This window comes from Coniosporium apollinis, assembly GCF_000281105.1.
Source record: "Coniosporium apollinis CBS 100218 chromosome Unknown supercont1.3, whole genome shotgun sequence".
Lineage (NCBI taxonomy): Eukaryota > Fungi > Ascomycota > Dothideomycetes > Coniosporium > Coniosporium apollinis.
In genome coordinates, this window is record NW_006913265.1 from 726,325 (window position 1) to 743,162 (window position 16,838).

At 55.0% G+C, this 16,838-nt stretch overlaps 4 protein-coding genes across 4 annotated transcripts; 2 read left to right on the top strand and 2 right to left on the bottom strand.

The window, feature by feature from the left end:
* Positions 1 to 1,612: 1,612 nt before the first annotated feature.
* Positions 1,613 to 4,031, bottom strand: W97_00952 (uncharacterized protein; the record flags this gene model as incomplete). Its single annotated transcript, XM_007778863.1, has 3 exons — positions 1,613 to 2,031; positions 2,144 to 3,938; positions 4,005 to 4,031. The coding sequence occupies 3 exons, from the start codon at positions 4,029 to 4,031 to the stop codon at positions 1,613 to 1,615; spliced, it is 2,241 nt and encodes a 746-aa protein (XP_007777053.1).
* A 2,552-nt stretch (positions 4,032 to 6,583) lies between these two features.
* Positions 6,584 to 8,038, bottom strand: W97_00953 (uncharacterized protein; the record flags this gene model as incomplete). Its single annotated transcript, XM_007778864.1, has 1 exon — positions 6,584 to 8,038. The coding sequence occupies one exon, from the start codon at positions 8,036 to 8,038 to the stop codon at positions 6,584 to 6,586; it is 1,455 nt and encodes a 484-aa protein (XP_007777054.1).
* Positions 8,039 to 9,899: 1,861 nt separating this feature from the next.
* Positions 9,900 to 11,428, top strand: W97_00954 (UV excision repair protein Rad23; the record flags this gene model as incomplete). The annotated part of the gene is made up of 7 exons (XM_007778865.1): positions 9,900 to 9,917; positions 9,980 to 10,027; positions 10,095 to 10,167; positions 10,241 to 10,320; positions 10,373 to 10,702; positions 10,756 to 11,226; positions 11,309 to 11,428. 7 exons carry the CDS (start codon positions 9,900 to 9,902, stop codon positions 11,426 to 11,428), a joined length of 1,140 nt encoding a protein of 379 aa, XP_007777055.1.
* Positions 11,429 to 11,994: 566 nt separating this feature from the next.
* On the top strand, positions 11,995 to 15,607 carry W97_00955 (uncharacterized protein; the record flags this gene model as incomplete). The annotated part of the gene is made up of 7 exons (XM_007778866.1): positions 11,995 to 13,025; positions 13,083 to 13,234; positions 13,288 to 13,376; positions 13,426 to 14,238; positions 14,291 to 14,585; positions 14,639 to 14,768; positions 14,827 to 15,607. 7 exons carry the CDS (start codon positions 11,995 to 11,997, stop codon positions 15,605 to 15,607), a joined length of 3,291 nt encoding a protein of 1,096 aa, XP_007777056.1.
* Positions 15,608 to 16,838: the final 1,231 nt, after the last annotated feature.

Sequence of the window (16,838 nt, forward strand, 5' to 3'; positions counted from 1 at the left end):
GGACGCGTCAGGGGGAAGGGCAGCATGAGAACGGGATGAGGAACGGGATGAAGAACGGGGATGAGTGCTGATTCTAGTGAGTTTTCCTGTGTATCTGGTTGGAGATGTATTGCGAAAAGGGGTCACGTTTTGCTGGGAGATGGGGGGTTTCATGAGACTGTATATGTGTTGTGGTACTGTCTGTATGTAAAATGTATGGCCGGCAACCTTCTAATTTCCTTCCAAGCGCGCATGCGAAGTGTCTACATCTGTTCACATTCGGGCACTTTCGCAGTGTTGGGCAGAGGGCTGTCTTCAATAGGTGCCATTCCAATCTTGTATTGTTTTCTCGGACTGAGCAACGGCAGACGTCTAGAAGCTGGCTGAGACCATGTTAGCGGGCTGCGCCCGCTCTGGTGTACTTGCCATGATGACTGTGTAACATCGTGACGGAGCGCCTCTTTCGACCGAGAGTTCAGAACCCGTTCACTCAAGCTGGGGGTTCCCCCTCCTCTTCTGTAGGGTATATTTCGCATCCGAAATTGTATGATCTCTTCGCGAAGTGCCGCTCGTGGGCTAATGTTGTTTGATATTCCTACTTCGTAACGAAGTGTATTGTGGTATCCACGGAGAACTTTTTGACTGGCAGCAGATCAGAAGATTTGATTATATTTAATAGTAACTTCGCTTGAAACCAACACATACGGCCATAGATCAAAGAATACTGGGCATCCCGTCCGCTTTAAAACGTTCCCCTCATCTTGCCGGCATTTGTGTCACGACCTCTAGATTAAGTTTAAAGCGTAATATTGAGCCCCGATGACGCCACCTTATCTATGCTACACTCCAGGCAGACACGAGTGGTAAGCGACCCTGGCGTAACCCTATTGTTATACGTGGAAAACACCGCTCCGGCGCCCTGCTGAGAAACGCTCACAATGCCCATCTTGATACAGGAAACGAGGAAATTAAGTAGCTTCTGGACGTGCTTGCGGCGGCAAGCCCTAGCGGAAACCAAGGCATTCATATCTTAAACCAGTTCTGAAGGAAAAAATCAATCCCGGAACAAAACCTCCACTCTCACCCAAAACACTCTCCAACCCTCAAGACCTCCTCCTCCCCACCCCCCTCCAACTCCTAAACTCCCCGCCACCCCCAAACTTCCCCCTCCTACCCCGCCCACTGCCATCACCCCTGCCATCCCTCTCCCCTCCTTGCTCCATCCCCGCCGCCATCCCTTCACCATGGCCTCCATGCTGCCCCTGCTGATGCTGCTGCTGCTGCTGCGAAAACGCCGGTCCATGGCCCCCACCCTGGTAAGGCGGCGCGGCTGCAATGAGCGGCGGGTGGCGCGGATCGCCGTAGCCGGCGGGGAGGATGCGCTGGCCGCCGTACTGGGGGCCAGAGTAGGGGGACGGCTGTTGCTGATGGTGATAGGGCTGTGGTGGCGGAGGTGGTTGCTGGTGATAAGGTTGTTGGGAGGGCTGTGGTGGTGCTGGCTGGGGCTGATGCTGGGGAGCAGGGCCTGGTTGCTGGTATGACGGCTGCGGTGGGCCGTATGCGGGGTGGAACGGCGGTTGTAGTGGATAGTTTTGCTGAGGAGGTGGCGGAACTGGTTGGTGGGGAACGGCTGCTAGATAGGGGTTGAGCTGCTGCTGTGGAGCTGGGTACGGCGCTGGCTGTGCTTGGGGAGGGTAAGGCGCGATTGGGCGACCATATGCGTCGTACGATTGAGGAGGATGAGGTCCTTGATAGTGGTAGCCTGGTAGTGGTGGGGCCGGTGCGGGTGCGAGTGGAGGCCCTCCAGGCGGTTGAGGCGCCAGTGTCGGCCCGCTGTACGGCACACTGTAGGCTGGTGGTAGTCTTCCTGTGATCCCGTATGAGGCGGCAGGTGGATAGATTGTGCCTTGAGGTGAACCTCTTGGGGGTTCGTATTGCTGAGGTACGGCGATGCTAGCTCTCCTGAAACTATCCCAGGTAGATCGACGAGGCTCACCATGGCTTTCACTTCGCTGTCGGCCAGCGTTTGCCGAATAAGGATTTTGGTCTTGCCTAGTCATTGGCAGGACAGCGCTCAGTGTTCCCGAATGATGTCTCTCGTGGTGACTCCCGGATGGGATATGCACCGGTGGAGGAGGTGGTGGCTTCATATGGGCTCTTTCACTATTGGGATCTCGCCGTACGGGTGACCGGGCCCGATTATCTTCGCTCTTCTCCGGCGTCTTTCGCCTGAATAAGGCTTGGCTCAGTTGCCGCAACTTCGCTATTGGGTTCTTGTCAGGGCTGGGCGGTCGACGAGGTGCCCGATGAGATGCAAGGTTCACCGTGGACCAGAATCCAGATGCCGACCTCTCGACACGTCTATCCTCGGCATGCGGTGCCCCGTTAGTGGTCTGATTTGGCACATCTGCCGTATGTTGCTGCGTGTCAAGTGGAATGACATTAACTTCTGGTCGTTGCACCTCACTTGCAGCCTTATGAGAATGGGTGTCTGTGGGACGCCTCGGGGCAGTAGACTTCTCGGTATGGCCAGCCTGCTCCGGGTCCTTGTTGAGTAAGTCCATGATCCTGTTGGATGTTGGTTTGACAGACAATGGGACATCCGCTGTCCCGGCGATGCCGTTCACAGTCAGGTCGTTTCCAGACGCTTGCTGGACTTCTTCAATGGAGGAAATCTTCCGCCTTGCAGTCGGATCCTCCCCCTTCACAGGGCTGGAACTCGAAGACGCAAGCCGCATAGGCGTACTTCCGACACTGCCTGGAGTCGCTTGGATCTTTGCCTTTGTCAGGCGCGGCGTCGCTACCGGAGCTGGTGACGCGCGAACTAGCAAGGATACTGGCACGGCCGGGGGCGCCGATTCGGCAAGTGCTGCGAGAGCTTGCAGAGCCGTTGCTTCGGCGTTGGGGACCATCCGACCTGCTCTAGACAGCTCCTCTTGCGCGACGTTTGCGGCTTCGGCAAGCTCATTAATGTTCCATACAGCAGTCGCATATTCGCGATGACTGGTATCAAACACAGCAAAGCCTTCAACATTTTCTAACGCTCCTCGGTTGAAGTCGTCTTTGTTCATCTCCAGGAAGGCCCGCCACTGCTGGCGGAAGGCGATGTTGTTTTCGCTGCGCTGCCACAGCTCCTGGGTCTGGATGAACCATCGGCTACGGGAGTCAAACTTCTCGGGAAGGTAGCCTGTCTGTTGGTTGGGATACTGCATGCCTCTTAGATGAGGAACAAGATCATCCTCATCCTCGGTTGCCTCTTCATCACCAGCGGTAGATGCCCCCCGGTTGATCGTAAGCAGCTGGTTTTTGCAGCGAAGTAAATGATCCTCCTGCAAATCGCGGACTGCCGTCTCGCATGCCTTCTTTTTGACGATGTATTCACTATCGTACTGTCGCTGGATTTTCGCTAACTTGACTTCGCGGGTGCGTTCCAGCGTGGCCAGGCGTTCTTTGAGCTGATTATCAAGTGCTGCCTTGACGGTATGATACTGATCCACCTTTTCATGCGCAGTGGGTTCATTTTGCAAATCGTCGAGTGACCGCTGGGCAAGCTCAGCAAGAACAGGTTTCAGAGCTTTAACGACGCTTCTATAAGCCGTCTTCAGTTGAAGCTGCCGGCGAAGGTTTGCTTCAATGTTGATGTCAGCATGTGGAGCCCGGCGTCTTCCAGGTAGTCGCTTCGGGTTCTTCGCCGCCTCTTGTGCAGGATCACGAGGTGCATCTGAAGGAAGAGCATCATCAAGATTTTGAGCAGAGGCAGAGGCAGAGGCAGGTGTGCCGAGACCAGGCGTAGCATCCGCAGAGTCTACCGGGGGATCGACCACAAGTTTGGGCCTCTTGCCACGTCGGCTGGACGGAGTAGATGCTTTGGTATTAGCCAGATTGCCATCAGTTTCCTCGGAGGCGCCGTTTGGTCGACCATTTACGTCGGCTTTAGGAGCCGACGGGTGACTAGGTGCCTGGTTTGAGGTGTCAATATCGGCTCATGAAAGATTGCAGCATGAATAGGTCAATTCATGGCTGACTATGACAGGAAAATGATTGGATGACATGGAGACCTCAGAGCACTAGGAAGCAGACAGGCCAGCACCGTAAACGGAGCGCTATCAAAGTATGACCTATAGGATTCTGTAAGGATGCAAAGTGAAAACGAAATGCTGTGACGTGATTATGTGAAAGGTAGTGAGATGCTAAGCGCTCACCTGCTCAATTGCGTCCTGGTCAGATGCTGTTGGCGAACGCTTCCTCTTGTTCGACTTTTGCGACACCTGGGACTCAGGTGTCGATGCACTCCAAACTCCATTCTGCTGAGCTTCTGCCGTTTCGGCCACCTGCGAGACACTCTCTCGGGACGGAGTTGTATCTGCTGACAGCCGGGCCCGCTTGTTTGGCGATTCCCTGGCAGCTGGATTTACTCCATTAACCGACGTCGCGCTCACCGAAGAATTTCTCCTACTGTCACCATCGACAGTAGAACCAGCAGCTGAAGTCGTTGCTCCAGATGCCGCGCGCGATGCAGCGCGCGTTGTCATATGCAGTGGTTGAGAGGGCTGCAGTCCTTTGGCCTTGAGAGGTGTTGTTGCATTAGCCGCTCGCTTAGACCTGCGCGTCTGAACGCCGGGAGTTGTGGCTGACCGGGGGTGGAAGCATTAGTACAGAATGGTCAAGCAGACACCTGAGGAGATGAAGCACGCAGTGATGATATGGAGATATGCGTACCGAATTTGGCTGCCTCAGGACTGCCGTTATTGAGATTCCTCTCACTACGCCTGCGCTTCATGCTTGGTGATGTACCTGCGATGGATGAGCATGCATATATGATGGGCCCGCGATCAGCGCTCGCGATGCTGAACATACCTGAATTTTCAGAACGGCCCATAGGCGCCTGAAGTAAGGCCAATACTATTTGGTAGTACAGCGGGACGGATCTGACGGGAAAAGTGTGTCGAAATCTGGAAAGTCTGTGTTGTCAGCGTTGGCGAGCATTCTTAGCTGTCCCCTACCGACTGCAACTATAAGAGAAATACATAAGGTTGATGAGGGAGACCTGGATTAATATAGTCTGCGTGAAGAGTAGGTCTCTCCCACGAGTGCTCTGTAGACTGACTTACTGCGTGCTGCGGTCCGCTTCATAACGACATCAGAACATCTGCGACTTGCGTTCGGGTGAAATCCTTGGTCAGGGACAGCAGCACATGCAGTGAGGTGGCTCTTGCTAGATGAATCGGTCGAGCTACTGCGCTTGTTTAGCTTCAGTCACGATGCGCTTGGTAGTTTATTTGATGGCATCGCAAGAGGATGCATCTAGGGTTGGTGGATTTACCTCGAAGAAGCATACAATGCGCGGGCGGACGCAATGGGACAAAGGAGTGATGGCCAGAGCGCTCGGCGCAGCTCAGATATTAGACAAGATCAGATAGTCAGTAGTGCCAACTGTGACTCCAACATACGCAGAGTTACCAGCAGCAGTCCCCAACGATTTGAAGCTGGGCATCATTCGCAATGGAAAGCGTGAAATGGATGGTCTCTAGGAGGCTTTCCAGCTAGTCTCGATTAGGGGCGATGGCTCGACGAATCCCTGTCCTCGGCCAACCCGCCAATCCGGACGGAGCTTTTTCGCATGCATCAGCATCCCCATCAATGGTCTTGCATAAACTGCGGGCTTTCTGGGCTATCCTCATACAGAGCAAGAGGTAGAAAACACAAAAGGAATTAGCTGTTTCGTCAAGGTCCAGTTTGAACGCCTGCCTTGGCTTAGGCCAGCGCTGTCATCCTCTCCGGTTGTCCCTCACGTCATTACCATAAAAACGTGAACTGCAGAGCTGCCAAGAGGCAGAACGATGCCTATCAAGGAGCTCGTCTCTATCGTTTCTTCTCTTGGTACGGACTGTGAAAAGCCGGCGTTGATTGAATGTGCCTTTAAATGTGACATAGAGCAAGGTGTTACTGGATTGGCAGTTCCTGTTCTCATGGCTGCAACTTGTCTCTCCCCTTTTCATCGAGGATGGTGTGGTTCGGTACATCCAGAATTTCTTGGTCTGACCCTATAGTAACATGTCTCGCGATCTGTTATGTAAAGCTCATCAATACCGTTGATATGCATGCAGAGCGTACGAGCATACTAAACCAATCCCAGAATTCACGAACTATCATGATCATATTGCCGTTTTCCAAAGGGACATCGTCTCGTGCACCACTAGATTTCAATTTTCTTTCCCCTGAACATTGTGATGTATCGAGGTACACTAATTCAGCAGCACCCTCTTCGCTTGCCCTAAGTCATGATACATTAAGATATACACGCCTTGATTTGAGCCGCCAACGGTCCCGTAACGCCTAGGCTCCACTCCTTTCAGGCATGGTCCGCAGATGAACCACCTGCAAAAACGCCAAAGATATGAAAATCAGGTAAAGAACGCTTTGCGACTACGCTCGAGTGACGTGAAGAAGTACGGAAAGATGATATGCTCATATTCCAAACGTTGCAAAAGCAGCATTCGCTCATCGCTCATAACGAAGCTCAAAAAGCCATTAAGCCTATGAACTGCGTGCTCCGCAGTCCCAATGCTTAAGAGAAGGGACAACGACTCATCAAGCAACCCCCTCACAGCCTCGACCCCGCCGTAACAAAACTCCTCTGACTTGCCGGACTAACCCTCGGCGATCCAGCATAAATACTCTCCGGAATCGGTGGCGTCATCTGCCTGCTCGGCGGTGTCGGCGTCCTCCCCACCACCCCCTCATCCTCCTCCTCTTCCGCCTGCTGCGAGAAAATCAGCGGGCTGCTCGTCGCCAGCCGGCTATCTGAACGCTGTCGACTAAACGGCCTCGGTGGCGGAGATGCTAGAGTCTGCCCACCAAACGGCGCGGCTGTGACGATGGTACCGGGCGTCGCTGCAGGTGGGGGCGTTGGACTGTCGCTTCTGAAGAGGGGGTGGATGTGCGCTTCGTTTAGAGTGGGGCTGGCGGGTGGATAATGTGTTGAGTGGGAGGTGGAGGGGCGCCTTGAGAATGAAGGTTGTGGAGGTGGTGCAGCGGGAGACGGTGGTCGTGATTGTGGGCGTGATGGCGATGGTGATGGCGGTGGCGATCGCTCTTCCTTCAGCTCCGGGGTGTCCTCGAATGGAAACGGCCCTTCTAGCGCTCGCGCCGGGGATGGAGGGCGGCTCCCGGGAATTGGCTCGAGTGCTGTGCCTTTCGATGGCGCGGAATGTATGATGGTGTCTTTGTACTGCGGGTCCACGCTCGAGGTATCCCAGGTGTCGAAGCCGTCCGATTCGGAGCCAGTTTGGGTTGATCGCGCTACCGAGTATATGCTTTCAGAATCCCGTGGGGTGGACTGCCGCCTTGGTAACAGTTTCGTCCTAGAAGTTACCGGGCGTACAACCTGGTGCACAGACAGTCGCCAGGATTTGGTGGATTGAGCATCGGACAACGAGAATGTCGGAGAAGGAAGCGGAGAATCCCTTGCGTGCGGGGGCGGTAGTATATCGAGTGACACCGGCGGTGTTGGCTCACGAACTTCATGTACGACCAAGTCACATGGCTCTTGAGCGGATGCCGAAGGGCGAGAACTTGGCGATGAGTTTCGTAGAAGAAAGCAGGCTGTGTAGAAGGTGACCTGCATTAAGACGGAGAACCCCCAAAGAACGAAGGTTGGAGGAAGAAGGAAGACCACTTCGTCGGACGAGGAAGTGCTGACGATTTTATCCAGATTGTATCGGATCAAAACAATCATGATCAACGTTATGATAGCGCAGGCCAGAGAGAGCAGGATGCATGCCAGCGCTATGCCGCCCCACCTTTGGGGGAAGCTCCTGCGGTCCCCGTCTTCCCTCACTGCATACTGTATCAAGAACACTATCAGTGCAGCGAGGGATAACGCTTCTAGGGCTGCGGCAGCGACAGCCAGTCCGGAGAACGAAACATGCGCGGTTGAAAATGTCCAAGCATTGAGGATTGCTACTACGGTCGCTGCTCCAGCGACAACGAATGTGAGTACGCCTAACACAGATAGAGCAAGACGAGGATGTCGAGGCTTCCTGCCGCTAGCGAACATTGTGTGGAGCCGCCGATGCTATAAGTTCGCGAGGAGAAGTCTTCAAGGCCAGTGTCGCTATCAGAGCCGCAACGCGGGGTTTAGTGGTGATATTATGTCTCGCAGAAAGCAGCGGATTAGAGGGATGAGAAGTGATATCGGCCGAAGTGGCAAGAGTTCCGGCAGCGGCGGCGCCGGAGCTACGTAGAGCTTATGGAGGTGGGAAAAGGGCCAACGCGAAGTGGTTTTTCAGTAAGACCTGGAGTGTGGTGAATCCATGGATGCGCTTTCAAGCCCAGTGGTAAAGAGCGCGCTGGTGATAGCAGAGAGTGGCCGATCGCATTGGATATGCTGGTTATATCGTCAAATGTCGCCAACTGGGTGAAATGTTGTCCAAGCGTCGAGCAATGTTCTTGCGGAAGGTTCTTGCTGGCCACAGAAGTATAAATGTCTCGAGGTCTTGCAGAGTTGGGGGTGTGTTTCACACACTCGGGAGGGCAGCTGTGGCTTGCGCGGTGCAAGATCAGAATTTCGCACCCTGGACGGCGTCTAACTTTCTTCACCTGCGGATGTTCTTGACGTATCACTTAGAGGAGTCTGTTTACTCCCTGACTAATTCGATACTGATGAGACGAGAATGAAGAAATTGGGAATCGGAATGGAAAGTCCTACAAAGTTCAAAGGAGGATCGGAGAAACAGAGAAATAATACTAGACCGCACTATTTGTTGTTGTGTAGGCATGATGCTGCAAAGACGCGTCGAGCCATGGTGAGGCAGACATGGGTCGTATCCGCGCGACATGCATGGTGGCGTAAAACCACTGCCCGCCGAGTGTCCCGAAATATCGACAAACAGCGCTATTCAACGCTATTCAACAGCACGATCCGGCCGTTCAGGGCTTTGTCGTGTTCGGGTCGTTCTTTTGGAAGGTTAATCGAGAGCTGAGCTGCCGCTCCGGCAAACGAGCAGCGTCAGGCCTGCTGAATAGCAACGATGTGCCTGGAGAGCAACCATGTCCGGACACGGCACGGAGACGTTGCACCCAATAATGCGCACTTCATTACCAGGCTAAGACTCCGGATGGCGTTTACTGCTGCCGGCTCTGCCTGGTCAAAGCCCTGCAACAAGGCCAAGATGTCTCCCTCATTTCCTGGAGCGGGGGACGCGTTGTTTGGAGACAAACGTTGCGCCATCGCTGATTGACGTGCCCGCCGTTGACTCTATCCATCAGCCTCTCCATCCCCTGGCCTACGGCTTACCTAGGAGTTGAGAAAACAGTCACGGACGAAATTGGGCGGCCCGACCATGTATCCCGACGTTGTCGGCTTGCACAACCACCAGTCTGGCCACGGTAAGGTGTGACAAGATGCATTGTGTTATACCAGCACTGTCTGTGCCTTCCCATTGCCGCGCAGTTTGTGGCATGTCGGTTCTGCGATACGGAAAGGCTAGAGCATCGCGCAATAGTCCTCTTCCCGGGCTGGTGGAGACAGTCAACCTGGCACTCGTGAACGAGCGCGAGGACAGCGGTTCGGAAATTGCGTGAAGATCCAACGCGGTCAGGGAGCGGAGATTTGTTGCCGGCCTCGAAGGAGCCTGAGGCACAGTATAGTCACGTGACTCCGATCACATGATAATGCCTGATGATCTGGCCGGAGAGAGCGGCGGCATGGCCAAACCAATCTTCCGGTAGTGGCGTCGACGCTCAGTCAGTGGATGAAAGGGCGTAGCTGCTTCACTGACAGCTGCCCGCCTCGACTGTGACATTCAACTCTAAGCTTGTGCAGAAGCCTAAACCATCAGCATCTTCCGAACCGCCATATCCTTCCTTCAACTGACTTACACCACCACCGATAGTGTACCAACTGCAACACGACCAAGATGAAACTTACGTTCAAGGTAGGCTGCCCCGCCTCCGATGCGCTGTGAAGCATAGCTCTAATTGCCGCTTCTTCTTGCAGGATCTCAAGCAACAGAAGTTCGTTATCGAGGCCGAGCCCTCCGAGACGGTATGCGGCCAACTTCTACTAAGCGTGATACCCGAGCGTCAAGGGCCAGAAACTAAAGGTTGCGCAGATTGGGGACGTTAAGGCGAAGATATCTGCAGAGAAAGGCTGGGAGCCATCGCTACAAAAGCTCATCTACTCAGGTACGCGGGCCCTGCCACTGTGCCGTTTAATGTGTTCACCATCGAGTCGCTGACCGCCGCTATCGGAACACAGGCAAGATCCTGCAAGATGCGAACACGGTCGAGTCATACAACATCGAAGAGAAGGGCTTCATAGTATGCATGGTCCAGAAGGTTTGTTGAGGACAGCGATGCGAACGGAGGCACCCCGCTCACTATCACGTAGCCCAAAACTGCGCCATCTCCAGCCAGCAAAGCAACGCCCTCGACTCCTGCGCCGGCAACAGCTCAAGCCCCTTCAACACCCGCAGCACCACCGCCTGCGCCCGCTCCAGCAACCGCGGATGCTCCCGCTACTCCATCACCCGCTCCGGCGGCAGCACCGCAGACTACTGGAAGCGCTCGGTTTGACGACCCCTCTACGCTGACAATGGGCTCAGAGCGGGAAGCCGCCATTGCCAACATGGAGAGCATGGGCTTCGCTAGAGCGGATATAGACCGCGCGATGCGTGCGGCCTTCTTCAATCCCGATCGCGCTGTTGAATACCTTCTGACGGTTTGTAATCGCTGCAACACATTTGACAGCTCGAGACTAATTGCGAGTGATAGGGCATACCCGAGAGCGCTCTTCGTGATCAGAATCCTCCTCAAGCTCCGCCGGCAGCCGCCGCCACATCTCCACCCGCAGCGGCCGGTGCTGGTGCTACCGCTCAACCTGCATCTGGTGGTGATGCGCCACTGAACCTTTTCGAAGCCGCCGCACAAGCCGGACGAGGTGGACGCGGAGCCACTGGCGCACGGAGCGGTGCCGCAGCAGCAAATGCCGGTGCTGCAGCGGGAGCGGCAGCGGGAGCTGCGCTTGGAGCTGGGAACCTTGAGTTTCTCAGGAATAACCGAGAGTTTCAACAGCTTCGGCAAGTCGTGCAGCAGCAGCCGCAAATGCTTGAGCCGATCCTCCAGCAAGTTGGAGCGGGCAACCCCGCGTTGGCCCAGATGATCGCCAGCCATCCTGAGCAATTCCTACAGCTGCTGAGCGAGGAAGGCGATGAGGATACACGACTTCCGGCGCAGACCATAAGCGTGACCGAAGAGGAGCGGGAAGCTATTGAGAGGGCAAGTTGTTCCAGATAATACCTGCATGGACCGGACTAACGGCATACAGCTTTGCCGCCTTGGCTTTGAGCGGGATCAGGTCATTCAGGCGTACTTTGCGTGTGACAAGAACGAAGAGTTGGCGGCAAATTTCTTGTTCGACCAGCCGGATGACGAAGGCGATTCGTAGACGGATCACAATCTTTGCTCATCGAAAGCCTCACCTTCACACCTCGCTCACACTCTCTGGTCCTGCTTCGAGCCCTCTGCATTTGCAAAGCGTGCTATTGCGTTGATTGGTTGGTGGATGTGGCTACGGGGTTTAATTTGCAGGAGGCTTCTTGTCTCTCCATGGAAGCTGGTAATGCTTCACGCAGATGTACATAGCCCCGGCAGAATGACATGACATGATATGAGGACTAACGTGCTGTCTTCAAACTCTTAACTTCCCGACTTTTCTACCTGCCGCGCATGAGCGCTTGAGCCTCAATGGACCCTGCGGCGGGCTAAAATAGGGCCGCATGCCACCGGGAGATCGTCGGGCCAATGTCGACGAGCTGATAGCTTGGGTGTGACTTTGACAGCCGTAGACATCAGTGACAGTCATGTCTCGTACTGATCCTTCAGTCCTCAGCGTAGACTGAGAAAGAGCTACTCATGATGCGAATGTAACTTCCCTATCCAGGCCCAGCTCCTCCACCAAGGGCTCAGAACACACCTCATCCGCATACCGAACACGCCCCAAACCCTCTCACCATGAGCTCCCCAGAAGACACCCCAGCGCCCCCTTCCATGTCGTCCTTACCCACTACGCCCTCTGACGGCGATGCCTTCTCCCCCTCCGCCGTCGAGATCCCCCTCTCCTCCGCCTCCACCATCCCCTCCACAACCGAGCCAGCCATCCAACCAGGCATGGACACCGCCAACCTCCACAACCTCGACGGCGTAAGCACTCGGCCCGCTCCTCAGAAAGACAGCGTCGCGCTGCCTGCAAGGCCGATGCTGCGGAGAGACAAGTCTGTCCCTTTTACCGGAACCGGTCAGCCGAAGCAGTTTCCGCCTGCAGCTGCGCCGCCGGGGCCGTCGAGTACCCAGCAAATTGGCCCTGCGTCAGGTATGGAGAGGGGTGGGCCTTCTGGCGCACTACTATCAGGAGCAGGAAGCTTGAGAGGCGAGCCGGGGAGTATAGGGCAGGGAAACATGGGACCGGGAAACCCAGAAGACTCGCTCAGCCTGATGCAGCTGCGCAAGCTCGTCACAGAGTTCCCGCGGATCGAGCCGACGCCGTACGCGTTCGAGTACGCGGACGCGCAGGGCTTACCGGAGGAGGTGGAGGAGTGGTTTGGGTATGGGGTCGAGGAGGGGGCGATGTTGCTGAAGGCGCAGGGGTCGTGGGGGGACGTGTGGGGAGACGTATGGGGGGAGCGAGGGCAGGGCGAGGAGTGGGTTGAGGTGGATGAGGGGAAGAGGAGGGAGTTTGTGGAGGTGCTGGTGGAGGGGACAGGCAGGGAGGAGGATGCCGCGGAGAGGCTGAGGTGTTTGGAGGCGCTTGTGTATCTGGCGTTGGGGGCGTGGGGTGAGACTGCTGGGCTTGAGGATCCAGCGGCTCAAGAATCGTCGACAGCGGGTGCGGAGGCGCGGACCGACGAGACGGCGGATGCGGACTCGACGTATGCGAAATCGGCGGTGCAGATCGAGTGGGTGAAGAGGAATGTTCAGATGGTATGTGACTGCAATGGCATACGACCGATTTATGATCTCATGCGGGCGGCATTGGCGAGAGCATGGTAGGTATGCGGCCTCGTTCACTAAAGCTCTATTATAATACTGACTCGGAAGTCCAGTCTTACAGATAACACAGTACAGAGCGCGTCTGCTGAGGGAGCGGAAGCCGAGCGGCGCGAAATGTGGTGTGCTCTCACTCTGATGTATGCCATACTCGAAGTTGCAAGGACAAACGGAGACGAGTCAGATATTGCGATATCGAAGCAGATTAGTATGTATACTTGATCTTCCCCACTTCAAGAGTGTGTTTCCTGACTGGTGCAGCAACGCTTGAACCAAATCTTTTGATCACGTTGACTGAGCTTGTTGCGCGGTTACGCTGGGATGAATCACTGGGGCTTCCTCTGAATAAAGTAAATGTCAACTGCCCAGACACATTGTTACGTACTGACAGTTCCTCAGCTCGTCCTTCTCACATGGAAGGCTACCCTGGTATCTTTCGGTGGTATACCCGAGGTCGACAAGGCCAAAGCCTCCTTTGTAGACGAGACGCTGGAGACAGCCGACAAGCGTGGCCAGCCACTTATAACAGCTTCACCTTTGGACTACCATGTTTTCCGTCAAGAGATCAGCTCCAAGTACCCGGCATACAACCCACCACCGCCACTCTTTCCCCTGGAACCCGAAAGCAATTCCATTCTGCCACCGCTCAAGAATCATTCACGGAAGACGTCCCAGTCAAGCACCTTCAGCGCCGGCCTGGCCAACCTCAACGGCAGTGGCGTCTCCATCCTCCACCAACCCGTCCACATCGCCACGCCCGCACCCTCTCCCCCGCCCTCGCCTGCCGGGCCAGGCGGCAAAGGCGGCAAGAAGCAAAACTACCAGACTAACCAGCTCTTCCCCTTTCTCTACCCCCCGCTCGACGCGTCGAGCAACAATCTCGGCGGCAAAGGCACCACAGACCTGCAGGACGTGCTTGTGGGGCGGAAGTGGGAGGGCGCGGATATCCCGGCGAGTATCCTGGAGGCGGCGGAGCTGTTTGCGAAGAGGATGCGTGCGACAAGGGCGATGAAGCAGCTCTGGGAAGAGAGGGTCCAATTCATGCGGTATGAGCGTGGTTGGACGGGGCCGGGGAATGATGGGGATGTGGATGCGTTTGAGCTCGAGGAAAGGCCGGTTAGTCCGAAGGGGACCGAGGGAACAAGTCAAGAGCCGGCGTTTAGTGCGGATCCGGACGTTGATGCACGGTTGAGGGCAGTTGAGCTATTCTACGTACGGTCCGTCGTTGCTTTGTGTTGACATGAGATGCTGACAGATCCAACAGAAGAAGTCTCTTCCTCACCTCCAGTCTGTTGTCATCGTATTGATGCGGATCATCTTGGCGCATGTCACGCGGCTGTTCACGGAGAATGGACAGAACGGGCTTCAGAGCAACTTTCAGTTCCAGGAGAACCTCAATGGTAACGGTGCCGGCAACCCTGAAATGAACGGAAACGGCAGGTCTCCGATAGACTCTGACACCGCAACGGCAAAAGTGGACGCCGTGCGGCAGGAAGAGATCATGATGAAAGCCGTCACTGGCATCATGGTTTTGCTGCTCAAATGGTTCAAGGTGAATCGTAAGTCAACCATAAATACTAATTCCAGGGAAAGGAAAGCTAACTCCCGCTAGACATACTCAAATTCGAATACCTGACGCAACTGCTCGTCGACTCGAACTACATCCCCCTCATCCTCAAGCTTCTGCAGACACAAGAACTCGAGAAGGCCATCAACTACCGCTGTGACCGCGAAGATCTCAAGTACGTGGCCCTCTCTACTACCAGGGTCCTTAAATCCCCTCGAGCTAACCTTTGCAAGCTTCTTCAACTTCTGCCTCTCCCACTCCCGCCATGGCACCCCCTCTCAACCCCCCTCTTCCCCCTCCTCCGCCTCCTCATCCTCCTCCGACGAAGCCGCCCCCCCACCAATCATAAAACGCCACCGCTCCCCGCCGCGCTCCACCTCCCCCACCTCCCCCCGCCGCACGACCTCGACTTCCTCCGCGCCCCCCGAAGTCGACGAGCTCGGCTTCCCCATCACCGAGCTCCCGCAAGCGCCCATAACGACCTACAGCTGGCGCTCCTTCTTCACGTCAATCAACACCCTCCGCATCCTGCAGAAGATCTGCAAGCGCAAAGCGCATCGTAATTTACTGTTGGTTCAGTACAAGAGTAGTATTTATCTGAAGAAATGCCTGAGGATTCCGCAACCAACACTCCGCCTCTACGCCCTCAAGCTGTTCAAGAACCAGGTCCCGTACTGCGGACGGAAGTGGCGGCAGGGGAATATGCGCGTCATCACGGCTGTGTATCTGCATGTAAGGCCTGAACTAAGGGAGGAGTGGTTGACGGGCGGGGATGTGGATGGTGAGGTTGATGAGAGTTTGGGGGTTGAACAGGCGGGGAGGGCGCTGGTGCACTGGGGACATCTGAGACGGTATCCGCAGCAGGTGGGCGCGGGGAGGGGGCTTGTTGGGGGGGAGGATGACTTTTTTAGGAGGGAGTTGGAGAGGATGGGGGAGAGGGTCGCGGCGGAGGGGTTTGTGGAGATGAGGGAGGAGGAGGAGCAGGAGGGACAAGTGCAGTTGGAGGGGTGGTGAGGAAGGGATGAGGGGACGAGGGGATGAAGGTAATGGGGTGTGTTAGGTGGCCGGTTGCTGGCGAAGCAGGAGTGGTGCTTGCATCATTTAGGACTGAGTATAGCTGGGGACTGGCAGTTGTTACGGTGATTTTCAGGTTGTTTATATGCTGCAGGTCCCGGTTGAGCGTCTATTCCGCCTTACTATTGCATATTGTTATGGCGGCGTCGGTAGCGGCGAATTAGTGGGAGACGATCGCAGGATCTCTGGTATATCTATTGTTTGGGCACATTGCTGCCCGCTACGAAAGCAAATGTGGAACAACTCTAAAAGGGGATCCTCGAACCGGCCAGCGAAGCTCTGTAATCTGTGATAAGATGGCATCTTGCCGGAGGAGTCTTCCTGCCACGGCAAAAATGCACAACCGTTGCATGTCAGGCACTTGTCTTCGCTCTCGTATTTGGTATGACAGCTAGAGATAGAGATAAGGTGACTGGAGTTTATCGCATCTTTCAAAACAGGAATCGCGGAACTGTAGACGCATGCCGAAATTGACTTACAACAGAACCCTACCGTCGTTAGCACCAACACGACCCATTTGACTGTTTGGGTAGCTGCTCCTCGTTCGGGTCAGCGTTCTAACGAGGAGTTCCATGCTTCTTTAAAGATAGCCTTAGAACTGTACCGGGAGCCTATAACCTTCCACCCGGTGGAGGGCCTGAGGGACATATTCCAGATAATGGTACAGAACTAGGCTTGGGGAAGACTTTGTACAAGAGCACTTGGCAAAGGCGAAGCTGGCGTATGGTCTTTCGAAGACTTTTCTGTTCGATAGGAAGGCGTAACGTTTTCGGTCTTTAACGATACTTAATATATCTTCTGCCTCAGTGTGCTAACTATAAGAATCAAACTTTGAATCTTAAACGAGATTACTTTCAGTTGCTCCTCTCTTCCCCTATTATACAACAAATCAATACTGGATCAATATAGGATACAGTGCCCTATATACTTGATCGCTCGAAGAGAGTCGTCAAATGTCCTGGATTCACCCGAGGTCTGAGTTGACTCTGGTAGGACGGACGATCGGCAGCTCTCAGGCGCCGACGTCACAACATCGCAAGGCGGGAGTGGAGCTCTCGCCGCAGGTTCAATCAACGCTACGGATAGCCAGTATTCCTCTTCGGCTTTGCAAGTTCTTATCTTCGCAGTAGCTGCTATATCCATTCATCAATCTTACGCCTCGTCTTCCACC